Source organism: Gopherus evgoodei, chromosome 8 (genome assembly GCF_007399415.2).
Source record: "Gopherus evgoodei ecotype Sinaloan lineage chromosome 8, rGopEvg1_v1.p, whole genome shotgun sequence".
In the NCBI taxonomy this organism is placed as follows: Eukaryota; Metazoa; Chordata; order Testudines; family Testudinidae; genus Gopherus; species Gopherus evgoodei.
The window spans coordinates 15,836,072-15,862,412 of record NC_044329.1 but is presented as its reverse complement, the minus strand read 5'-3'; the positions used below and the strand labels follow the sequence as shown (position 1 = coordinate 15,862,412).

At 40.9% G+C, this 26,341-nt stretch overlaps 1 protein-coding gene across 2 annotated transcripts; it reads left to right on the top strand.

Annotated features, from left to right (window-relative positions):
* Window positions 1-9,697: 9,697 nt before the first annotated feature.
* On the top strand, window positions 9,698-26,126 carry ZCCHC10 (zinc finger CCHC-type containing 10). Of its 2 annotated transcripts, none has more exons than XM_030572934.1 (4): window positions 9,698-9,796; window positions 17,074-17,235; window positions 20,487-20,528; window positions 24,124-26,126. In XM_030572934.1, the coding sequence occupies exons 1-4, from the start codon at window positions 9,702-9,704 to the stop codon at window positions 24,389-24,391; spliced, it is 567 nt and encodes a 188-aa protein (XP_030428794.1). In that variant the 5' UTR covers window positions 9,698-9,701; the 3' UTR covers window positions 24,392-26,126. The 2 variants fall into 2 exon arrangements, with proteins under 2 accessions (XP_030428794.1, XP_030428793.1); XM_030572933.1 differs by lacking the exon at window positions 9,698-9,796 and adding an exon at window positions 9,803-10,002.
* The last annotated feature ends 215 nt before the right edge of the window (window positions 26,127-26,341 follow it).

The following is a 26,341-nucleotide window of genomic DNA, read 5'->3' as shown; positions in this document are numbered from 1 at the left end:
TTAAAGAATCCTGCCCTCTCCCAGCATTTTCAGATGTGGGTATCTGAAGTTATGACAAAAAATCCAAACTCAGCCACCTAAATAAAAGAGCCTGATATTCAGAGGCGCAGAGACCAGTAATTTCAATGGTAGTTGTGGGTGGTCAAAACCTATGAAAATCAAGCTACTTTAATTTAGATTGTATGTTTTTTGTGGCAGGGACTACCATTTTCAATACATTTGTACAGTGCCTACGATAATGAAATACCAACCTAGTTGAGGTGCCACTGCAGTATAAATGTTAAATAATAGTAATAATTTAGGTACCTAATTTTAAGCATTAGGATGACCAGATGTCCTCATTTTATAGGGACAGTCCCAATTTTTGGGTTTTTTTCTTATATAGGCTCCTATTATCCCCCCACCCCTTCCCAATTTTTCACATTTGCTGTCTGGTCACCCTATGGCATCCACGTTTTAAATTATTGCTGGTAATTTGTCACCCAGCTTCCTTTCCATGTTAACATAGCCATGTAACCACATGGGCTGTTTACAGGGTGTGTTCTGTAGAAATCTGATGTTACACAGGCTTGGAATTTTAACACATGGGTCCGCTTCTGCTCTCAGAGCTTCTCTAGATGATAATTTAATGCATGGCAAGCTGGGGTGCTAATCTACCACACTCCAGCCTGCTGTGCACGAAATGACAGTGCGGACTCTGTTGTCATGCACTACAGCAATACATCAAAGTGCACTACAGGATTTTTAATATGTAGCAGCATGATTTACATGACCACTTTGTGCATGACAGGCCAGAGTGATGTAGATTTACACCTGGTTTGCTCTGCACCAAATCACTAAATAGACATGTCCTCAGTTACATCAGTGTAAATCCTGAGTATCTGCGTTGTCACTAGAGCTACTCTGGATTTACTTCCATGTAACTGGGATCACAATCTGGTTTACACAATATTCTGTGGGTTTTGCCAGATCTTCTATTACTTGTTGAATGATCAAGTGTGAAATTTTCAGTAATTTATTATGAAATTTCTAAAAGGGGATGCCATGGTCCCAGGTAAACAGTGTGTCATAATATATTTAGCAAAATATGATGCAACTCACAATAAAATATACAGAAGAATGGATAGGAGAATACATTACTTGCCTGGAAAGTTATGAAATAGAGAACAAATAGTTGTGTGATTTTTTGCTTGTTTGTTTTCATGTTTGTTTTACGGGGGAGGAGGGGATGCTGGGGTTTAAAGATCTCACACAGAGGCTGAGGGATAAAGGAGCAGTACTGGGCCAAGAGCCCAAAACCACCTCCCCTTGAACATTGGGGAAGACAAGATCCAAATCTGGATTTTATGGTTGACTCTCTCTCTGTAATGGTCCTGAACTAAAGTTCCAGATCTGAATGTTTTCAGGGCTCTGACCTAGGTTTTAACTCCACTGCTGGCTTTCTTTCTATAGGTAATTTGGTTATTGGCTGGAAAAACAGGGTAATCTGATGCACAGACAAAAAGAATCAAGTCACCTTTACATGGTTAGGTAACTCAAAAGTGGGAAAGATATTAATCAGAGAAAGAAAAGGGTGGAATTGCTGACCCAGGACAGTTTCTGTCAGAAAATACTGATGAAAGGAAAAAAAAATGTTTTGCCTAAATGTATCAATTTCATGAAAACTTTCCATGAAAAGTTACTGAAACATTTTGATAAGGCTGAAGCAGTTTATTTCAACTTTATTGTTTTGATAATATAATATAATTGTCACAAGGTGAAAGGAAAAGCACCTGTGACCAATTGTCTGTTGTCCAATGGAATTAAAAGGAAGTTACCTGGGCTTTATAAGGAAGGGAAGGGTGGACTGGCAGGCAGGTTGGAGTGTCCTGGGAAAAGGCAGTCAGAAGAGGAAGGGAAGTGCTGCTGGAGACAGAAAAAAGCAGCTGGGGAGTGGCTTAAGCTCATGGGAGAGCTCCTGAGAGACTGGAAACTGGAAAGTAGTTGTGGAAGCCTTCAGAAATGAGCAACCTGAGATTCCAGAGAACATAGTCCCATGGAGAGGGGCCTGGTAATCACATGATTCTAAGAGGGAGAGTAAGGAACAGTTTGGGAGGGCTGAAATCCTGTGTTTAGCAATGAACAGTTGAAACCAGACCTTAGACAAGAAAGGCTATGTTTGAAGCTACAAAATGAACCTCAGAAAGAAGGGTTTGTGCCTGGAGAGAATCTGGAATGAAAGAGATTCTGTGAAGCTATTGTATGCTAATAAACTAATCCCCAAGGAGAGGTGTTATGTGACTGGGCCTCTGTGGACTTATTGAGAAGCTCCTGGGTGAAGGGAAACTGAGGCTATGGGGCTGCAGAACCATCTGAGGCAGAAGGAGGTGTTGTGGAACAGGTGTGCTTGTTTACAAACATCAAACCAATAAAATTAAAACAACATGTTTCAACTTTATTAAAATAAAATGTTTTAATAGAGTTGTTTTTGATATTCCCAATGTTTTTTTCCACAAAATTTTAACTTTTCATTCCATTTGGGAGAGAAGAAAACTCAAAATGTCAGTGTATTTAATGTGGAATGGAAATTTGAAGTTTTGAACAGCTCTAATCTCTGACGTGTTTGTATGATGAAAAACCTGGACAAGGGAAGGCTGTTCCACCGCCAAAGGGAGGAAAAAGTCTTATTTACCTACAACAACCAAAGACGGATGACTGGCTAGTCAACAATCCTTCCAGACAGGGGTGAGACTCAGATACATGTATGATATGCTCTTCTGTTATGCCAGTTCTATACAGCTCTGACTGAAATCAGAATCTGGTAAGGAATTTAATGTATTAGCTTTGTAAACTCCAACAAAGTTACTCAAACTTGTGACCTAAAAGACCCCTGTATTCACATCCTACACAATATCATAGAATCATAGAACTGGAAGGGACCTTGAGAGTTATCTAGTCCAGTCCCCTTCACTTGTGGCAGGATTAAGTATTATCTAGACCAGTTGTGGGCAACTTCTGGCCCGTCAGCGTAATCCGCTGGTGGGCTGTGCGCGAGACAGTTTGTTTACATTGACTGTCCACTGACATGGTCGCCTGGAGCTCCCAGTGGCCATAGTTCGCCGTTCCCTTGTTATCCTGTTAAATTGTCACAATAATCTTTGTACAAAATATGCCTTATGAGGTATCATTTGAAAACTAATAACTTGCTGATCAATATAATCATGAAATGTATATAGCAACAGTATAAATAAAGTATGATGTTAACACATGTTCAAAACTCTGCTCTATCTTGGCAAAAGTTGCTAAATAGGCCTATCCTCAAAAAGGAATGTGTGTTTACCTCGGTTTACATTTATCACTAGTAAACAGGGTCCTCAGAAAAGCAGGGGGAGGAGATAGCAGGAAATAGAACAATTAGAATTTCAGCAAATACAAAGTGGGAAAGAAAAAACTTTGTGCTTCTTTCACTACCAGACTCCATGTTATCTTCTTTACTGACTGAATAAACTTTACTTTGAAGGGTAACCCTCAGAAGAATCTTCTTCAGAGGTTCACTGGCCTATAAAAGAAAGGGGAAGAGAATTGCAACTTCTCTCTCTTTCACCTAAGAAGACAAAGGTACCAGCACCTTTGGGCTTCTGGGAGAGATCCTGATCAAGGAAAGAGTCATTCACCATCTTGCTGGAAGACTGGGAGTGAGAAAGGCCATCGTAAACAAAGCCTTGAACAAATACTTACTACATCAAGTTTTAGACTTTAGATGTGTGTTTTTACATTTACTTGCTTGTAATCATTTCTAACTTTATCTCTTATACCTGAATTAACTTAAAATCTTATCTTCTTTCATCAATAAACTTATTTTATTTTTTATCCTAAACCAATCCAGTGCTGTGTGTAAATTGAACTGTTTGGTAACTCCAGTTAAAGTAGCAACTGGTGAGTATTGACTCCTTACAGGAGCAACAGATTTGAACTGTCCAGGAGAGGCCTGACACCAAGGTGTGAAAGAAACATATATTCTCCCCTGCCCCCGCAATCCACAACTACCAAAAGCTCCATTGTCGTGTTTAGTGCCTCAGGCTTATAACTTCTTTGTTGTGTGAGACTCCTCTCTCTTTCTCTCCTTTTCTCCCTGTATTATTATAATCTATTGTCTGTTTGGTGACTTTAAGAAAACAAATTTGGTAGGTCTCAGTTCAAATCCTAGGGGCAGGCATCCCTGTCACTAAAGCCACCACCATACTTGGAACTAGTATAGGGCAGTCTTGACAAAGGAGAGATTGTCTATGTCTATGGAGACTTAAACACCCTTTCACCCTTAGATTTGGTCCACCGCAGGCTGTGATGGGAAATGTGTACTGCTGCTGCCCAGGCTGTTCTAGTTCTGTGATAAACAGAAGACTCTAGTTTCAGGGCCATTAATCTGATATCTTGCTTTCATGAGAAGAATGCTAAAGCTTAGACTGGGACTCACAGCAGGAATATTTGCCTATTCCTTCTGATGAACTGCCATAGAGCAGCTCAATGTTCATGTGATTGGCAGCTAAATATACTTTTTCAAGGCTTTCCCCCCACTTTGTGCCCAGTCTCACCTTTCCATACAAAGGGTGCAGCATTTTGGAAAGCAGTTTTCCTGCCCGGTCCACTTAGAAGTACGTTAATGATACTGCAGCTTTAAGTAGCAACCTAGCATGCTAAGGCAGGATTGATGTGCACAGCCAGTTCATTGAGTAGAAGCAACAACTCCCTTGAGCCATCTTCTTTCCTTCAAATGGCCTGAGTGCTGTATAAGGACGCATCACATTTAGTCTGGGGTTTGGATATTGTTTGTAATCAGATTCTTGTATTAATCAGCATGTCAGTGCATTACCTCTGGTTTTGCTGTTCAAGAGGTAAGTCAGGTCCCAGGCAGCTGCAGACCTTGAAGCCAGGGCCCTCAGTGGAAGAAGGATGTAAAGTGGAATGCCTTCCTAGAAGTTGCATAATTGAAGCATCAACACAAGTAAAACCTCGTCACGCTTTGGCAACAAACAACATACTACGGAACAGCTTGGTGTGTGAGTTTCCTGTACAAAGCCTGCACCCTGTAATCAGAGGCCCTTTATACACTGTCAATTTTAGAGAAATCTCCTGCTCCTGCACTATCACTGGTGCAACTCCACTGGTGCTAGACACAATGGGAGCATTAGTAGAGCTAGAGGACAGTTGCTTTTACCATTGTTTTGTCAACACCTCTCTGAACAGGATTAGATGAAAGTGGTATAAAAGCTGGCAGCAGACAAACAAATTATAATAAATTATGGACTGTTACAAATATATGTTCTCAGCTATCTTGTCTTAAGGGAGTTTCTTAGCTCAGTCCTGGGACAGGAAGTTATCCTTCCTTACTTTCACCATCAGAAGTGAGATACCGCCACCAGGATTCAGGCTGAACACCAGGTACTGGCAGTAGATTCAGTAAACAAGAGTCAGATACTACAGAAGATAATCATGAGTGAAGTCTCAGATATTGGACATCAGAAATTAAGAAAGGTGCAGGAGCCAGATGTGAGTAATCACAGGATTAGCACAAGGTATCACCCAAAAGGAGACAGGGATTAGAAGCCAGATAAAGCCCCAAATACAGTCTGACAGCCGAAGTACAGGGCAACAGCAATCAGCCATTAGACATTACAGCTGAAATTTTTGGAGCTGGGAACTGCCATTAGACTCAGGAATGAATGACTCATACAATAATTAACTCTGATGAGCTGGAAATATTTTTATATAACAAAACCTTTTACTATTTTATCAGCCAAAGGCAACATTTAATTGGTTGCCACTGCATCAAGAGGATGCTATTATTATTATTAGAGCACACATTGTATGACTGGTGCTGGCATAGCTGGGAACTCCATTCCTTTTGGGACATATGGAGTGGGGCAAAAAACTTGCCTCATGATTCACTAGAATTGTATTTATTTACACTTAATTATAGAATCTGTGGATTAAATAGAGGTAAATGTGGCTTATTGAAATGGAATATTCCCATTATTTGGAGAGATGACTATTATTTAATATATTATGGACTCATAATCATGGCTCCATATTTGAGGCAGAGTTTAGCTTTTTGGTTGAAATAGGGTATTCGTCTTTCTGTTATGGAGAGATATAAAAACTGGGCCTGATAAAATTAACATATACGCATGTAGGGGTGAGATGGTATTTTGAGAAAGCTACAAGTAAATACTTTGAACTGTTAGGATTTCTAATGAGTTAAGTGACTCCTTTTTGAAATTTGAGGACTGTCTGATGTATGCTTGGATCTCTCTAGCTCAAAGCCAGAGTGTTTCTACAGCTGCAAATTTTATAGAAATTTAAATTTCCTTGAACATTTGTGTACAGGCTAGTTTTTAATTATTATGAATTGTTATGTGAGGAAACTAGGTTATAATTATTATGAATTGTACCAAACTGTATGGTTACAGTCAAGCATCTGTCAATAACTCAAGTAATTCAAAGTGGTGGCATTTTACATCAGCGGGTACTTCTTCGCCACTTTATTTGTATACTGCAATTCTATTGGTTGAAACAAATTGATAGAGTGAAGGGCTTGACGTGTATCAAGAGTTCTTATTGGTAGATTTAATCTGCACACAAACGGAACACTGGATTGGCTCAGAGTTGAGATGCATTCCTATATTATTGTATATATTTAAAAATATAACCAACCCAAGAAAACCCAGCAACCCACAGGAAGGGTACTTCTTTGTCCAAAATATAGCATGTGAGTATGTGTGAAACATGTTATATACATATATACTGACAGTATCTCTAGAGCCTAATATAGCAACAAAAACACAAAGTAGTTACACTGGTTTATGTAACTGCCTAGCATCACATAGGAACTCTGTGGCCAAGCCAAGGACACACTCAGAACAAGCACTGGGAAACAAGACCAGTTGTTACACCTTATGACCTGAGCAGTTATCCAAGAATTTGGAGTCTTGTCCAGTTAGGAGGGGAAACTGGTGATGGAGTCAGGTGTATGTTTGATGCAATCATATTTATTTAGAAAGTCCTGTTTCCCTGAACACAGCAGGAATCAAACAAAGTGTGGAGTGGCAAGCGACACGACCTTGATAAAATTGGGACAATGTATCTATTTTTGGTTTGTCTGTAGCAGCCATCACTGTGGTATCTAAGCACTAGAAATCCCAGGTCGGACTGTGTCTCCAGGGAACCTCAGCTCCTTTGAGATTATTGAAGTTTTAAAGCCATTTAAATTTATCATTTTTATGATGAAGGATTTTTTCCTCTCTCTAATAAATGTTCCATCCAAACTAATCCAGGAAAGAATCAGCTCTGCCACTCCAAACTCACTCAGTTCAGCAGTTCCCTGAAACGAGGGTGTCTGGGAGGCAATAATGGGTCTAACTGAACCCTGTGAGGCCAAAACAATCTTCCCCAGAAAAGGAGGGGAAGGCAGAAGGAAATATGGGCTTGTGAGAAGGGCCAAATGGGGCAACCCCATTGGGGGAGGTGTTCACCATGAGGAAAAAGTAATTAACAAGAGGAAGGAATTGTGTATAGGGATCAGGCCACAATGGAGAACATACCTGGCTGATACCTATGTAGGAGGGGGTCAGAGCCCAGTGTGGTTTAAGAAAGCTCTGTATGATAATGCCAAAAGCACAATCTGAGATGGTGACAACATCAGCCAACAGTTCGCAGTGAATTTTATGTTTTTGAATTTTGTTGTTGTTGAAGAATTGGGACTTTTAGATCTGTAATTGAGTGTCCAGGGAGGTTGAAGTGTTCTCCAACTGGTTTTTTAATGTTATAACTCTTGACATCTGATTTGTGTCCATTTATTCTTTTGCATAGAGACTGTCCGGTTTGGCCAATGTACATGGCGGAGGGGCATTGCTGGCACGTGCTGGCATGTATCAAATTGGTAGATGTGCAGGTGAACGAGTGCCTGATGCTGTGGCTGATGTGATTTGGTCCTATGATGGTGTCCCTTGAATAGATATGTGGACGGAGTTGGCAACAGGCTTTGTTGCAAGGATAGGTTCCTGGGTTAGTGTTTTTGTTGTATGGTCACTGACTTCAAAAACACACTCCAACGAGAAACTACAGAACTGGAATTAATTTTCAAACTGGACACTGTTAAATAGGCTTGAATAAAGACTGGGAGTGGATGGGTCATTAGTAGGGTGACCAGATCTAGGCGGGGGGTGGAGGAAAAAAAAAGCCGCCGGAGGCCCCCCTGTACGATCTCGCCTCGGGACCCCTTGGAATCCTGAGGCATAGTCTGTGGGCCCCTGGGGACCAGGGGCGGCTTCAGGCCCCAGCACGCCAAGCGTGTGCTTGGGGCGGCATGTCGTGGGGGGCGCTCTGCCGGTCGTCGGGAGGGCGGCAGGCAGGATGCCTTTGGCAGCATGCCTGTGGAGGGTCTGCTGGTCCCGCGGCTTCGGTGGACCTCCCGCAGGCGTGCCTGCGGAGGGTCCGCTGGTCCTGCGGTTCCACAGAAGCCGTGGGACCAGTGGACCCTCTGCAGGCACGCCTGCGGGAGGTCCCTGGAGCCGCGGGACCGGCGGCCGGCAGAGCGCCCCCTGCGGCATGACACTATGCTTGGGGTGGCGAAATGTCTAGAGCCACCCTGCTGGGGACCCCAGGTTGAAAACCACTGCTGAGTTCAGCCAGCATCTCCAACCGCACTGCAGGTGTCAGGGGAGCCCAGCAAGGGACAGGCATGACGGGGACCACAGACAAGCTCAAGCCTGGGAGGGAGGAGGAATGCAGTGTGCTTGGGAAAGAGGCGGGGCCAGGGCAGGGATTTGGGGAGGGATCCAATGCGGGAAGGAGGGAGTGGAGATGGGGGAGGCACAAGCCTCTCAAGGCGCCACCTGTGCACCAGAGCAGAGGGCAAAATTGCTTGTTTGTCCCGTGTCCTGACCGAACATCGGTCGGGACCTGGGACAAACAAGCAAATATCGGGACAGTCCTGATAAAATCGGGACGTTTGATCACGCTAGTCATTACACAAACGAAAAACTATTTCCCCATGCTAATTTTCCCCCTACAGTTACTCACACCTTCTTGTCAACTATTTGAAATGGGCTGATTATCATTACAAAAGGTTTTTTCTCCTGCTGCTAATAGCCCACCTTAATTGATTGGTCTTGCTATAGTTGGTATGGCAATCCCCATTTTTCATGTTCTCTGTGTGTATATATATCTTCCTACCCTATTGTCCACTGCATGCATCTGATGAAGTGGGTTTTAGCCCACAAAAGCTTACGCCCAAGTAAATCTGCTACAAGTACTCCTGTTCTTTTTGCTGACACAGACTAACACGGCTACCACTCTGAAACCTAAATCCATCAATGTGACACTCAGAAGTGTGAAGCGACCAGCCCAAGACCTAAATGACAGGCGACAACTGGTGCCTGTGGGTACAGGAGGGTAAGAGGGGGATGGACCGCCCAGGGGGCAGGCATGCACATAGCCCAAGGAAGGGCGAGAGGCTCCCGGGGACAAGGAGACTGGGCAGCAAGGGAGCAGAGAGCAGCACCAGCCACTAGGCGGGCCGCCCTCTCCCCACCCCCTGGAGGAGTAGAGCTGAGGCGGAAGACGGGCCCCAACGCGCGTCCGCTCTAGCCGCCTGGCTCTTTGTCGCAGGCAGCTGCCGGCTTCTCCCCCAATGGGGAAGGAGGAGGAGGGCGGAATTGCCCAGCATGCAGCGCGGTGGCCTGTCGTCGGCTCTCCTCACTTTCCGGTCAGGGGCTAAGATGGCGACTCCCATGCACCGACTCATCGCTCGGCGGCAGGCGTGAGTGCGCCGGGCCGGGGGCTAAGGGAGGGTCCCCGGTGATAGCGGAGCCCCGAGGGGCTTGGCCTCATGTGGCAGCCCGAGAGAAGCGAGGTCCCATGGGCAGGGGAGAAGAGAGTTGTCTTGGAGGGGAAGCTTCAGAGACCTGGGCTCTCCTGGGAGGGGGCGCCTCGAAGGAGAGTCCCGGTGGAGTCGGTGATGCCCGTGTGCGTGGACTCTCTCGGGTGGTGCGTGGGGAGGAGAATCGCTGACTTCACCCAACCCGGAGAGCCTGCAAGTTGGGTGTGGAGCAAGGCCTTCGGGAGCGGGGCGGGTAGCGCTGGCTGGCCTGCCCAGTCGCGTACTCCAGGGACCCTGGTATAGGAGGTGAGGGGCAGTAGATAATGCATTGCATGTGTACAGGACTCCACAGCTCCTCAGGTGTCTGGCGTGCACCTTGCAGCACTGGAGAGTAGCCCGCCCTCCCTCCGTCCCCCATAGGGGAACAGTCCCATGGGTAAAGGGCCACAGCGTGAGAGCAGATTTTTCTTCTTTTAAAGTTAAGTTGTAAATCTTTTGTTGGAGTGGATAAAGAAGTACTTCCTCCCAGAAAAAGCTAATTCTACCCAGTCTGTGAACTGGGACAAGCCTGCTGCTCACTGATTCCTAAAAACAAATTCTATAATACAGTTTGGAAGATTAAAAGTTAACCATGGTACAGGCCGTTACAGGAATAATAAATACTCGTTAGCTTCTTGCGTCTGAGGATTTCAAAGCTCTTTACAAATGTTAACAAACTAAGTGTTTCACTATCAGCATGAGATAGCTAAGTACCATTACACATCAGCCCCCGATAAACAAAGAAGTTAAATGAGCTTTTTTTCTCCCTCTTTTCAAAAATTTAGAAAATATTCTGCTTGTTTTTTACACCAGAAATTCAGAACTTGTGTGTCTTGGCAGACTATGGTGGTTGAAGAACTAGAGAAATGATGATATTAAAGTAATCCAGAATAAAAGCTGAATGACTGAGAGGGGAAGGGTGTTTTAGTCCGATTGTTTTGAGTAGTTGTTAACACCAATGTCTAGTTAATCAATCATGGCATTCTTTCCACAAAATGTTTAAAGGTTCAACACCCCCACCTTTCAGTTAAGGTGTGAGAGCTCACAATACACCCCTCTGGGAGATTTATGAGGTCCACAAGTAAACCAGAGAGAAAACACTATTTTATCAAAAGAAAGGCAGAAAAAAATCACATCAGGTCTCTTTTATTAACACCCCTACAGCAATGCACACAAAAAAGCACAAGCCTACATTTTTGTTTTTAAGTTGTGCAGGTCACCTTAAAGTAACTTGGCCAAAGTAATTTCAAATGAATTGTTGTTGTTGTTGTTAGGTGTTTTTACAGGCTTTCAAGCCAAGTGAGCAAAAGATAAGCCTGCGGTACCAGTAGATAAAGTACATCAAACATCTGGTTTGGGGTTCGCTATAGTTTTTGAGAGTTTATTCTCTGTAATGATTTGTCATATTTGTCTGTTTCAGATGCGATTAATGGGGCTGGATAGTGTTCTTGAATTTTTCCAGGATTACATAGTTTTTCCTTGCTTTTCAGTGGAAAGTTTCATAATTTCTAATGATTTATGGAATAATTATTTCCCTTTCATTTTGGAACAGTCTCTCCATTTCAACTTATCCTTTTACATGTTGGTTGTATGTGTTTTGCATTGTGTTACTTATCCCTTAGCTTCATTTATAGTTTATAGTTACTGATCCCATGTTCAGTATGAGCTTGCCTTAGGCCTTGTCTGCACTAGAGAGTTTTGTCGACAAAAGTTATGTCGACACTCAAAAAGCGCTATAATAAAAATCGGTATTGCATGTTCACACTCAATCCCTCTATCAGCAGAGTGCATCCACACTTGGGGCACTAGTATCAACAGTCTGAGCAGTGCACTGTGGGTACGTATCCCACAGTCGTGCTCGACACCTTCTGCTGCTGGGTCTTGTGGGAAGGTGGCGCAGATTGTGGCGCATCTTGGGACTGGGCTCAGTGTCGGTGTAATGCATTGCTTTCTGTCCCAGCATTCCACTGGCTTCTGGCTTTCTTTTGCAGAATTTTTAATGGCCCTTCTTTGCTGTGCACCCTGGCATCTTTGTGGATTCTGCACTGCTCTCTTATGCTCTGATAACTGTCATGAAGACATCGTGGATGGCAGTGCAGTTATCTGTGAAGCTCCTAACTGAAGAAGACTCCCAGTAGCCTGACATGCTGTGTGATATGCATAGGAGCAACTTTAGATTGCTTTTGACATTCACAGAACAGCTGCAGAGGGTGGACCGTTGCTTTTGGGCTCGGGAAACAAGCACTGAATAGTGTGATCGTATTGTCGTGCAGGTGTGGGATGACTAGCAGTGGCTACAGAACTTCTGGATGCGGAAACCACCTTCCTGGAACTATGTGTGGAGCTCTCTCCAGCACTGTGACGCAAGGACACCAGAATGAGAGCTGCCGTATTGGTAGTGAAGTGTGTGGCAATCATTGTGTGAAAGCTGGCAACTCCAGACTTGCTACTGGTTGGTCGCGAATCAGTTTGGAATCAGGAAGTCAACTGGTGGGGCTGCATTAATGCAAGTGTGCAGGGCAATTAATCACTTCCTGCTACGAAGGACCATGACTCTGGGAAATATGCGTGAAACAGTGGATGGCTTTGCAGAAATGGGTTTCCCTAACCGGAGGAGTGCTAGATGGCGCACACATTCCAATTTTGGCACCAGACCACTTTGTGATGGAGTACCTCAATAGGAAAGGGTACTTCTCCATGGTGTTGCAGGCGCTTGGGGATCACCAGGGGCTTTCCACTGACATCAACATGGGGTGTCATCAGGAACACTGGCCTGTACCGAAAGCTACAAGCGGGGACATTTTTTTCTGGACCAGAAGATTACAGTGGAGAATATTGAAATGCCTACAGTGATCCTGGGAGACCCGGTGTACTCCTTACAGCCCTGGCTCATGAAACCTTACACAGGAAACCTGGACAGCAGTAAGGAGCAGTTCAACAACAGGCTGAAGTAGGTGCCGGATGACTCTGGGATGTGCCTTTGGCCGATTAAAGGACTGCTGGCGATGCCTTTATGGCAGGTTAAACCTCAATGAGGATAATATTCCCATGGTTATAGCTGGATGTTGTACTTGCATAATCTTTGTGAACCTAAGGGTGAAAGGTTTGCTTAGAGGTGGAGTGTTAAGGCAGACTGCTTGGCTGCTGATTTTGAGCTGTCAGAAGGGCCCAGAAGGGGGTAATTTGAATCAGAGAGGCTTTGAAGCAACACTTTGAAAATGAGAACCAGTAATGTATATCTTTGTGATTGGTGCTGCAATGTTACATTACATGTAGTTTTCGTAGGAAGCAATGGTGACGTTTTGGGTATTACATTCCAGTAAGCAAATGATTAAACTGCCTATGTATGTATTGGTAGTGCCTGCTATCTCAATTTGTAGGAAACAAATAAAGATGAGTTACTGTTCTAAAACTTCTCTTTTATTGTACAAGGAACAACACACACGCTCACAAAGATGTTGGTGGGAAAGAGGGTACCAGGGAAGGGCAGACGTTCAGAGCTGTGTGTAGGTACAGCTTTGATTTTTAAAGTTGTCTAAGGGAGTGGAGTGACGGGGAAACCGAGAAGTCCAGGAAAGCAGAAAGGACTGTGTGGGCAGAGTTTGGAGAGGGGTGCATAGAAAAAAGTTCTCAATGTGCTGCAGGGGAGAGCGGGCATGCATCTACTCAGTCTGCAGGAATATTAAGGACTTCAGCATCTGCATTTGCTCCTCCATGAATTTAATCATCTGCTCAGTAGCATCCTTAACAAACTTCTGATTTTTCTTTTCTTTTTCTTTTCGGCTTCCCTCCACTCCTTGCATTCCCTTTGTCTGCACTGGAGAAGTGCAATACCTCCTGGAACATGTCATCTTTGCTCAGTCTTGGGCTGCCTTTTGTCGACAAAACTTAGTAGTGTAGACAAGGCCTTAGTCTTGTCCATTTAACTTGCATGAGATTAGCTATTAGGGCTGTGCTTAGAAATCTGTAGAAGTCTAGTTTGTTTGATCTTTTTTCCCCCCGGTGATTAGACTGCATTTAGATTTAGTTTTTATTTTGGTTTGGGTGGAATCGTCTGCTTTTTTGGTCAGGAGATGAGTGGCGTTAGGACCTGGAAGCGATGGTATGTTTTTGTTTAGTTGTACTATCTAGTTTTCTAGTCTTTTCCAGTAAAGAAGATATGTGCTGGTTTGAGTTGGCACCAAAACTGAATGTTTGTTTGTGTTTGTGTGTTCATTAAGTGGAGGAACTGTGCTAGTTCTGCTCACATATGGCAACTGTGGCAGAGCCAGAAGTCTAAGGTTTTGCTTAAAAATTAGATCATCCTAGCTATGTCACTCAGTTCTGTGAAAAGTTTTGCATCCTTAGTTAGGTCAACCTAACCCGTAGTGTAGATGTGGCTACGTTGACAAAAGAATTCTTCCGTCAACTTAGTTACCTCCTCTTGGAGATTGACTGCATTGACAAAAACAAACAAACCTGGATTCAATGTACTAAATTTTCTCGTCCTCTGAGCTTCAGTTGGGACAAGGCTGATTTCTGTAGGAGTTGATGCAGCAGAAAAATCTTCCCTCTCTACTAATCTCCATGGATGACTAGGCAGGCAGCATAAGAATCTTCATCTATCTCTAAGCATGTCTAAAACGTATATTGCTACAATATATAGGTGTTTCAGCCCCTCTTCTTAGTGGGGGCTGGAAGCAGTATCTTTCCATTAGTTTGGATACCTCTCCAGCACATGGAAGGTTTTTATGTTACATCCAAACCTATACGGTAACATTTTAGTAGCAAAGATCTTTTTAAATATTTGTCTGTTAAGTGTCATGCACCACAAAATATATCAGTGACAGTTTACTGGCTGTTTGGGGCCTCGTTTTGTTTACAACTCCCTGTATTCGGTAGTCTAAATACACCTAGTTAGCCTTCAGTTTTTTTTAACCTTTGTAAAATTTGAAGTAGAGTTATATTAATGGTCAGCCCCCCATTAGCCTACTGAGTGCAACATGTGTCTCACGGCAGTTCAGTATTCACAGACATTCTCTCAGTGGAGTCTAGAAATGGAGCTTGAGAAAATAAAACTTTTAAAAACCTTTCAGTAGCCCTAGAATCTTGTTCAGCCTACTTACTAAACGTTCTGTTCCCTACTGAAAATAAATTCTCAAAGTTAATTGTGTGCAATTAATTGTGAGTCTTATTTGTTCCCTATTGAATCTAAATTAGCACCATTTCTCCTTACAAGAAGCCAAAGAAGTTTAGTCTCGAAAAGGTGTTGGACGTTCTAGACAGGATGACTATTAGAAACTTGATAGACCTAGGAGCCTGAGTAAGTGATGGCAAAGGCCAGTAAACCATGCCATTCTTCTGTACCTCAGTAGGTGACTCATAGTTCCACACCAAATCAAAACATCCATCAATGCTAATAGCCTCTCTCTCCTCCTTCCTACTTCTGTTCACTGTGTCTAAATGCTAAATATGCAGTTAGGAATTTTCCTCTTTCTAGTAGTATATGGCTGTTGAGTGGCTCTGAATGGACTCCGAAGTGAGTCTTTCAGTTGAGGGAAGAGGGGTAAAAGGCAGAGTTGAAAGGCAATGTGGTGCAATACACTGAGCAGAAGACTGGGAGTCAGAAAATCCTATTTTTAATCTTGGCTCTGGCACCAATTTGTGATGTGACCTTGGGTGAGTCACTTAATATCTCTGCTTTAATTTCCTCATTTGTAAAATGAGACTTATACCTACCTCATGGGAGTGTAAATATGAATCACAGTAAAAGTGCTGAACGTTTTATTTTAAAGCTAAAGAAATTAATGAGGAGTGGTAGGGAAAAATAAAACAGAGGAAAAAACTTTAGCTCCCTTCCTGTGTCAGTGAAAAATTGTTAGTGGGAACGCCCTTCTTCAGGATGAGTATATCATCAGAGTCTCCTTTAACCCATATTAAACTGAAAGGAAGCTTTTTTTCCTCTGTGATTTCTAGCAAAGTATTGCAAAACTCTGTGACTATTTACCAGTGTGGGCTCAAAATTATTCACCCATGTTTACTTTGATGATGGTGAAAAATTAATAGTTTACACCTTCTCAGGAAGCAGGTGAGTAAAATTTTGCATGGCTAACTCTAGTGAATTATGCATGCAAGACAGCCAGAATCAGGTTATACTTGAGATGGACAGAGTAAAATGTTACCCTCGAACTTCACATGCCTCAGTTGCATCTTTTGTGATAGCAGTCATTAACTGGCTGCTGAAATTGTAGGATTGCTCTTCAATTTCCCACAAAGAACATGGTGTCCTGTTTAGTCTGACATTCTGTTCTGCCTCTAATCATTAGACTCTCATGATTTGAAAATTAGGCTGTCCAAAATATTGCAACAAACTGACTCAATGGATAGGAACAGATTTGTAGGTGCTTGTTTGAAAAACCTATGGAGGCAGGTGCAAATTCTTCGGAGATTGTAACATCGGGTACAATTTACTAACATTTATCTATGTTTATGTAACCATATTGCCCTCAATTGGTGCAGGAATATAAAACATGCTGCCAAAATATTTGCCAGTTAGTTTGGGACAAGAATTATGTTTTCAATAATTGAATTACCTTTGTTCACTGGCTGAAACTTAAGAATTGCTCCACTTCCACTTTTCTTCAAACTCTTTAATAGTTGCTTATGAATTTTAAATTCTGAAGGGAATGGGAAATTATGAACTCCAAGCAGAGTGAGGAAAGATTGAAAGAGAGACCAACCAGTAGGAGTTACTAAACTAAAATGCTGGCCACACACCATTTGCCAATGTGTCAACCAAAAGTGAAGTGTAGTTTAGTCTTTACCCCTTCAGCAGAAAGAGAGACTTGAGAGCTCCAGTTCTGGAATAGAAAAGTGTGTTTATGTTCATTCTGATAAATAACTGATACAGGAACATTCCAGTAATCACTAAGGACCCAATCCTGCCATTGACTATATGCAGGTATATGCATGTGTTTGTCTGCCCCAGTGAAATGCAGGATTGTTCTGACTTGAGAAAAGCTAAAGCACCAATAAACACAGGTAGACAGTTAAAGCTCAAATTAAACAAGACACATACTTTGTCTTAGGACTGGTATGCTAAAATGCACCATGTATTTTCAATCGATAGTGTTAATTGTGCTTAAATATCCCAACTTTAAATACAAACCTGCTCTTAAGCAAATTCTGTATTTTTGTAGGGAGGCAAACAAGCAGCATGTGAGATGTCAGAAGTGTTTAGAGTTTGGACATTGGACCTATGAATGTACTGGGAAAAGAAAATATCTACACAGACCATCAAGGACAGTGGAATTAGCGAAAGCTCTGAAAGAAAAAGAAAACAGACTATTGTTGCAACAAAGGTAAGATCAGCTGGTCTAAGGCTTAAAAGCCATTAGCAGAAGTACATATAGACTGTGTTTGGGAGATTGTAGTAGCATGGTCAGTTTTCTTTGTGTGGTTTTTGTGTTCATTCTCTTCCGTCTGTATGTGTAACTCCCATTAACATTAATAGTTACTGTACATACATCAGAGGATATACACGTATATTTGTATCCCACAGTATCCACAGGTTATTTGGTCAGCCTCTCCCTGTTGTAACTTAGGTCAAACAGGTTTTTTAAACAAAAATGGGCCACTGAAATAAAGTCAAAATAAGTAATGGGGCCTTTTTGTAATGGGCAATGTTTTCTGGACATCTTGACCACTTATCTTATTACATGTTTACTTGGGGCTTAGAAAACCGTTTGTGTACATCTTTCCTAGTGTGGAGACAATAAGCATAGTTAGAAAAGTATGTGATGTGTCATTTTTATAGTCTCACCATAAATGTGTCCACCAACAAAAACATATGTGCTACGTTAACAGTGTATCAGGAGCATGGTTTTTCCCTGAATAAAAAGCAAATAGGGGAGCAGGATATGGATTCATATGTATTGCCAATCCTTTATTCCTAGAAATATTGGAGTTACATCTTATTAGATTAAAAGAACTACATGCTTTGTAGTTTTGACATCTGAGACACCTAGTCAGGTAATACCTGCAACCAAGAAGAAATCTCCAAACTGGACTTTGCCTTAATCTGAAGTGTGACTTCACTTAATTTTTCTGGCCCCTAGATAGAATTTTGTTGTTTCTCCCAGTGAAGAAGAATTCAGCACTCAAACATTTCATCCTTTTAATCAAAAGAGATTTCAGAGAGAAAATGAAGTCATTTAATGAACTGAGAAGCTTTCCAAAATGTTGAACATAAAGGGATATTTCATATAATTTTTATGTTGACCATCCTCCTAGCTGTTATCATATACTGAGTAGCAGTGGTACTCACTATCGGTAGCAATGGTAGGAACACTAGCATAGGCAAGAACTAATAGCTGCTGATGTGTTGAACCTTGTGTTTTAAGCAGGGTTAGACAACACAGTGGTTAATGCCATTGGCCAAGTGAAACCCAAGAATTTAAGGTGTCTTAAGCATTTTCATTCTAACTTTATTTTTCCCTTTGTTAGTTGCTTATGACTTTCCGAATCTTTATTCTTTGGGGGGGATGAAATTTTCTATGCAAGTGTAACATAGACAGATCCCGGTTGTCAGCGGGGAGGATCGAACCTGGGACCTCAGAAGCTTAATGCATGAGATTCTACTGCATGAGCTAAAAGCCTTAACTAAGGCAGTAGCAGCTTCATTAATCTCTAAGTGGTCTCGGTGCCACTAGAGGGGACAGATCACCACACCCAGAAGGTTGTGGGGGTTACACAAGGTCTCCACCTAAGGGTTAATTTTCTTTTAAAATCTGAGCAAAAAATGATTCGGACATTTTTAAAAATGTGAGCGGTGTGGAGGAAAATACTTTATTATTAAAAAAAAATGTTTTGAACTATTTCTTTTTAAAGGTTTAACGTGGAAATAGTTTGGCATTAGGTGAAATTTGGTATGAGTTTTAGCACAAGCACTTTTTAAATATCTGTTTTCTAGACAAAAGGAAGATGTGATGGGTGTGAGGGATTTTTTTTAAAAAAACTTGATTGGTGTGCACAATTACAGCATAATGAGATTCAAAATCTGTTTCACTTATGTTATGACCTGTGTACATACTGATTTTTTTTTTTTTACTTCTTTCTTAAAAAACCCCAACAAAAATCTAGGACATTCTGTATAAAAGCCTATGTAGAACAATATGGTTGTAAAAGCAATATACGTTTACAAAGGCCAAAATAAAAGCCATTGTGTCAGTCTTAACATCTTCATTTTCTGATAGATGTAGTTTTTTAGATGGAATAACTACATATCTAATATAGCCTTGCACTGGCAAACAAGTCCAGTTGTCCAAGACTAGGTAATGTGGCAAAATAATTTTGCATTATGATCCTTCTATTTAGTTAATAGTTATTGACTTAGATGGAGGTTGTGTGACCTAAAATTGAGGAACTTCAGTACAAAGTAATAATTCTGATTCTGAAGCCCTCTAAGACATAATGACTGTGTGCTTTTAGAACTAAAACGGCTCATTGGGCTGCTGTGGTTCTATCAGTTTGATAGCCAACAGTATACAAGGGAGTGATGAGTCCAGCATCACCTCAAAGATGGTCAGTTGGGTGACTAGAGGTAACCTTTCAGTGTGAAGTTGAGTGACACTCAAACTCCATGCATCTGAAGAAGTGGGTTTTTTATCCACGAAAGCTTATGCCCAAATAAATTTGTTGGTCTTTAAGGTGCCACCGGACTCCTCGTCGTTTTTGTGGATACAGACTAACACGGCTACCCCTCTGATACTTGGTACTCAAACCCAGGATCTTCAGGATTGTAGCTGAGGACCGTAACCACTCAGACACTGCACCTCCCCGAAAAGGGATGGAATTAATTACATACTTAAATACTATGCAAAATAGAGGCCTCATGTGGTTTACCTTTACTGTTGGCTGAGAAGGTGATATGGCCATATGAATCAAAAAGGGAACAGTCATGGCAAATTTGGCCTAATACTGCTACTTTGTGGAAAGGTTTTCTCAAAAGTTAAGACCAACAGAAATCTCTCCCTGGGATTTCCTTTTTAATTCAGAAGGAAAGTATTTTGTTCATGAAACATTTCCCTGCAGTGTTTGAAACCCAGACTTTCTATCAGTGTGTGAATGCATGAGGACCTGAAAGTGAAACAGCGAGATGATATTAATAAAAATGGACTGTTTTCTTTCTATTGCTACAGGAGAGAAATTCATGGAGAGCATAAATGATGAAAACTAATTTAGATTTTGAAAATTTAGTTTTAATATTTTGAGATATTCGGTAAAGAAAACTTGTACACTGACAGTGTCATTTTAATGTAGAGAACCCCTAGCAGAAGGTAACAGAGTGTGACATACTCAAATACAAAAAATGTGTAAGAGGATAAAATACAACAGCTTTTTTTAAGTTATAGGGAATGTTTTCCTCTTGGGTTGAAAAATGGCTGAAAGTGAATGTGCCAAGTGAACTTTAGTTATAACAACGCATTGTTTACTTTTCTGCCAGTGGGATGATGATTTTCTATTATAAACCTCAACTCCGCTGTGCATCTGTTTACTTAATTTTTCCCACTGCATTAATCAAAGCCATTGTTTTTCCTCTCCCCTTAATTAGAACTGGAGAAAGTATTGCAGAAAGGAAGACCAAGAAAAAAAGGTATGTGGGAAAAGATTAAAAGTGCAGCTATTCCAGTGTATGATGTTGCACTCACTGTGGCAGAGGGTAATTTGAAAGAGGGTGGGTGGGATACTGGAAGCAGAAATTGCAAATGAAGGATTGTATTTGTCACCTTTGGCCTCCTCTGAGTAGTCATGCTATGAGCATTTGAAGTTTCTCCAACCCCTTCACCTTCTAATTCTTTGTCTTCACTTTTTCCTCCTTGATCTTCCCTTCTCTACATAACTCTTCCCTTTAGTAGAAAAAAATATTCCTTTCTTTGGCTAGAAGGGCATTATTTGTATTTCAAATAACTGCAATAATTGACTACTGTTTTCCAGTTAATAATAATTCCTTCTCCCCAGCTTGCTGTTTCTTGTCTCTTCCCCATTCCAAACTGCCATCTCCCTCTAAAAGTTTTTCTAGTGACTGTAAACAAAACAAATATAAACCCAACCAACCAAAGCTATTGACACTAAAACTAGGTCTTATGAAGTAGCGACAGCGCTGCTGGGAGCCCACAGCTGGACCAGTTTAATTATTGTGTTAGTATAAAAAAAACTAGTAGAACTTTGTTATAAGGTTGCTATTGATGCTGTCATGTGTTCAGTATCTGCAAGCAACATTTTTGTGTGACAATCCCTAATGGAAATATGGTCTAGCTGTCTTCTCCCATTTCTAGCTTAATGTCTCCTTTATTGCTGCTCTGCTGATTGGAACAGCCACCCACACTCCATTTTGGAAAACTCAAAATCCCTCCTTTAAAGGAGACGTGCAAAGGATTTTTAAATATTGGTCAGGTGCCCTTTTCTTTGCATCTTTATGATATATATGGCCAGAAAGGCTTTTTTAAAAAAGCCAATATTTACCATAAGGTATAAAGAATGTCAAGACTGGTTTTATTGGTGGATTTCTTGGTGAGCTCTCAGCTCAGCTGAAGAAACAACGTTTTTTATTAAAGACATCCCTTTTATTTTGGCAAAAAGATTTTAGACTTCATTTGTACATTGACAGACCCATTTTTTTCTTTGCAGATCACCTTTAAAACATTACGTATTCTTGGTTTGAATTGTTTTCTCACATGTTTATAGGTTTTCTCAGATCCAAGCACAGTATTCATTTATTTGCATATAAGGCATCAAGTACACTTACTATGTATTGGGAAGAATGAAATACAAAAATACTCAACACAGCATGTTGTTGTATACTTAAAATCCTGAAGTTAAGAGATGCAGAAGTTAAGGTTCCAGTAGCCTTGCTACAGGCTTGACCAGAAAAATACGAAATGACAAAACTCCTGCAATTGTGCCCCATAACTTTTAGGTTGCTTTGAGCTTTCTTGTGCCCACATTAGCCCGTACCACCTGCCTCATGGCACTCTTTTGGAAGGTAGATTGCAAACTCCAAGACACTTGTTCTTATACTCTGGCTGATTCTGCCTCCTTTGATCCATGAGTCTATTGCTTATTCTGAGGCACTTATCTGTATCTAGTGTGCCGTATCAGAGATCTGATTCAGGTTGCCTTATATAAAAACTCATTAATATATTATTGAAATGGAATTTCAAAATCAGTGCATCTATTCAAATACTGCAGGCAGCATCATACCGTAGTGAGAAAGCTTGTGTTACAAAATATATATAAAAAAAGTCTAGAGCACGATCTAAAAGTTACTTTTCGTACTCTACCTAAACCATGTGTGTATCTCTGCCTGTTCCAGGGAAGTAAATTTCTTCATGTGCCCCAACAATTCATCCCCCTTGTGTAACCAAACTACAGACTGTATTATGTAACCTTCTGAACGCAAGTACATTAGAACCTCAGAGTTACGAACACCTAGGAAATGGAGGTTGTACGTAACTCTGAACAAAACATCATGGTTGTTCTTTCAAAAGTTTACAACTGAACATTGACTTAATACAGCTTTGAAATTCTACTATGCAGAAGAAGAATGCTGTTTTCTCTTTATTTTTTTAGGAGTTTATGTTTAACACAGTGCTGTACTGTATTTGCTTTTTTCTTTTTCTTTTCTTTTTTTTTTTCCCCTTGGTCTCGTCTGTGCTGCAGCCTGATTGCGTAATTCCGGTTCCAAATGAGGTGTGTGATTGACTGGTCAGGTCGTAACTCTGGTGTTTGTAACTCTGAGGTTCTATTGTAGATGACTTTCTGCTTCCTATCCCTGGCCCTTGCCCTCTCCCCCAAAATCTTTCCATCAAGGGAATAGCTATTAGGCATTATCTATAAGTACTCACTCTACTACCTATGTAGTGATCTGTCCTAATGATTCCGAACACCACTTTAAGATGTGGCTTCTATTAGCTTATTTTCTGGAGATTCCTTCCTGAGCAGCTGTAAATGAACTGCGCTCAATGGAAAAAACAGATGTTTGGGGGAGGAAATACAGATAACAGATGTATATTAAGTTGTTAATGGCTCAGAACATAATAATACAATGCTCTACGTATGTCAGTTTGACACAACTGTGGATGCACAATGAGGCAGAGTTAATGTAGCTGTTATGACCTTAGCTTATGAATTTCCTGACTTAGTGATTTTCAGCTAAGCACCCTTAATCTTATGCTTGCATTTAATGTCCTTTTTTTCTGGAGAAAAGCAAACCTATGCTTAATATTTCTAGCACTTTATATAGTACCAGTTAGGAATGACATTCAGTTGACTGAATGGAATGAGAGCACGGTGAGCTAACACGTTTTTGGCTGAGGTATCTCTGGAAAACCTGTGGTGTTCATTTTTGGCACTTAGTAACATTGTCCATACCAAAATCTCAAACTGCTTAGGAGTGGTAGCACATCTGCAATAGCTGCATCTTAATGGGAAAACGACTGATTTTTAAAAATCAAAATGAAAGCTTGGAGTTTGCAGAATATGAATTCAGAAAAATGGCAGAGCATGCAGGACTTCATGATATTTACCCCCATATTCATGTTTTTCCTTGCCCTTGATAAGGCTATTTTTAAAGGATTTGTTTTTCTGAAAGTTTCACTGTGATTATTAAAATTTCCATCTCACAAAATGTTACTGTAGTGGTGGGTACATTAAATTCCTTCTCCATCGGTAGCTTGGGAGCAGCATACCTTGGGTGAAATTCTGTCCTATTGAAGTCAATAGTAAAACTCTCATTGACTTCAGTGGGGCCGGAATTTCATCCAGGGAGCATGTACAATAATGTGTCAAAGGAACAGATCTTCATTAAGCTTTTCTAAAATCTTAGTTGTTGTCCAGTCACTTTTTCTTATCACTTAAAACTTGTATTCCCTCTTTCCCACATTAACCAAACAAAGACCCCAGTCCTCAGTAAGGATCAGTAAGTTTCAAACCTTTGCTTTTTCTCCTGTAGTTCTGTTTTGTTTTACAATAGGGAAGTATGTATTCCACTGTCCCATTACTCAAATGGCTGAAGGGTATTTGTTCAAAATAGAATCAAGAAAACAGGGGAAATACCACCTTCAGACAGAGTCACGTCTGGAAGATTGTAATGAACATTGTTTTTTGTAGTTGTACCTTCAGCAGGTCTGTTCAGTGACCACTGTACTGGGAAGAAAATCTCTCATCTGTCCTTTTCATGTTTCTTGCAGGTCTAAGAGCGTCACCAGTTCCAGCAGCAATAGCAGCATCAGTTCAGCTAGTGATTCTTCATCTGAGAGTGAAGATTCCTCTACCACCTCTTCTTCTGATGACAGCGACAGTGACGAAAGCTCCTCCACTTCCTCATCCTCCCCATCTTCAAGTAGTTCTTCCTCTTCCTCAGACTTCGAGTCAGATTCTAGTTCCTCCACTAGTAGCAGCACCAGCACAGACAGCAGCTCTGATGATGAGCCACCGAAGAAAAAGAAGAAGAAATAGTGTGGTGACATGTTCGGTGACAATGTAGGACTGGTATTAGTGAACGATAATGTCATTCTCTAAGGAGGTTTTGGATACATTATTGCCAAACAGCTTAACTGGTTAAAATTTCTACAGTTTAAAACTTTCTAAGTGTTTTACATATTTGGTCATAGGATATAAAAAGGTATTACATGGCAAGTGAGACTTATTGAAAGAGTATTTTTGTGGTTATTCCTTTAATGGGAAATTTTACTTTTTTAGTTGAAAAATCTGTCATCAGATTTGTTTATATGACCTAAAGTCCAGTAACCCTAATGTTTACATGCCAGAGAGCAAAACCTTCTTGTTTCAGATTGTGCTGTATATGTCATATACTGACCCTCTGTTTACAGCAGCTTCATTTATGTCTTAGACTTAGAAAATCCTATAAACTAGTTAGGGGGGAAGAGGAATAAAAGCTTCTGACACCATTGGCTGCGTAGTACTCAAATAGCATTACCATTATCTGGCTAAACTGAATGCACAGTATTGCTCAGAGGGTGACTTCCGTCCCTTTGCTGAGAAATATATTATACTTTGTTGCTCAGCTTTTCTCAAATGGCTTTTCCTGAGATTTCCAGGTCAAAGATTAATTGCAACATAAAACCTTTATTAGTGCTAATTTGTTAGAGATCCATATGCTGTTTGTACTGCACAAAGGCTTTAGCTAGTCTTTTTTCAACTTTGCCTGTTTCCTGAGTTCATGGAACTGTAACATTCTCTGAGACAAAGAATGTCTCTTGCAGCAGTAGCATCAGAATAAGACGAGGGTTACAGGCAGGGAGTGGGTGTGGGGCGAATCATAATAACTGATGCTGCTTAGGAGTTTCATCTTTGTGCCTTTTTTATAAAATGTATCCTAAAAAGAGAGGGGACCATAGTGGTTCTTCCCCCTCCCCCCAACCCCCAGACTCTTTTAGCTTTCCACACAGAATATGAATTGGAGAAATGGTAGTAAGATAAATATAATCAAGGCATTATTTTCAAAGCAAGGACAAAAAGCTATTTTCATTGGAAGTTTGGTAAGAAAAAATGAGTCACCTTTAAATATAGTTCCCAAAAGGAAAATATTTCCCTTTTGCTATTTTTGCAAAATTGTGTAGTGTAAGATTGCCAGTTTGTTTGTTGGGCACATGGTACCTGGCATTATAGTCTGTAGTATAAAATGATTATTTGGCTCAATCCATTATTTTTACATGACAAGTTTGTGCACATTTGTGAAAGAAAGAAAGAAAAGAGGCATATTAGCCAAAAATTCCAGCAAACAAACATCACAACCCTGCATACTGCAAGAAGTCTTTTGCAAGTTGCTAAATAGAACTAATTTGGTGTTGTGGTGAATTTAAGCAGATGGCATTAGTCATTCAATTTTGTGATGCAGTCTCCTTTTCAATTTCTTATTGATGGAGTTCCCTTTTTTTGGGAGGGGGCATCATATGTGAAAGAAAATTCTTAGATATCCTGGTTTAGGTAAAATATAGTAATTAAACTATTTTTTATATTTTTATGGAAAAAGTAGTGTGTAGAATTACTTTTGAATAAAATGTGCTTCTATTTAAATGTTTGAAAATATGTATGTTGTGTGTTTTAGTCTGTAATCATTACTGAGTTTTACAGAACATCCTGAAGACTGTAAATAAAACTACCAGGAAATTGTTAACTTAGCGAATGTACCATTTAATGGGAAAAGTCAATAAATTATTAAACACTGTTTGCTAAGTTTATTTTCATTGGAAGTCCGCTGAACTGCAAATTTACTGATATGGTCGAGATTGAGGACAATAACTTCAGAAAATAGGCACACTTGCCGATCTAAGAAGCTGTCTGCAGGAGATAAGATGAAACAATACAACTGCTAAAGCGATTAAGAAAACGTATGTTTAACTTCTGGTCTATTGGTCCCTGAGCTGGGAGGTATAAGGAACAGTA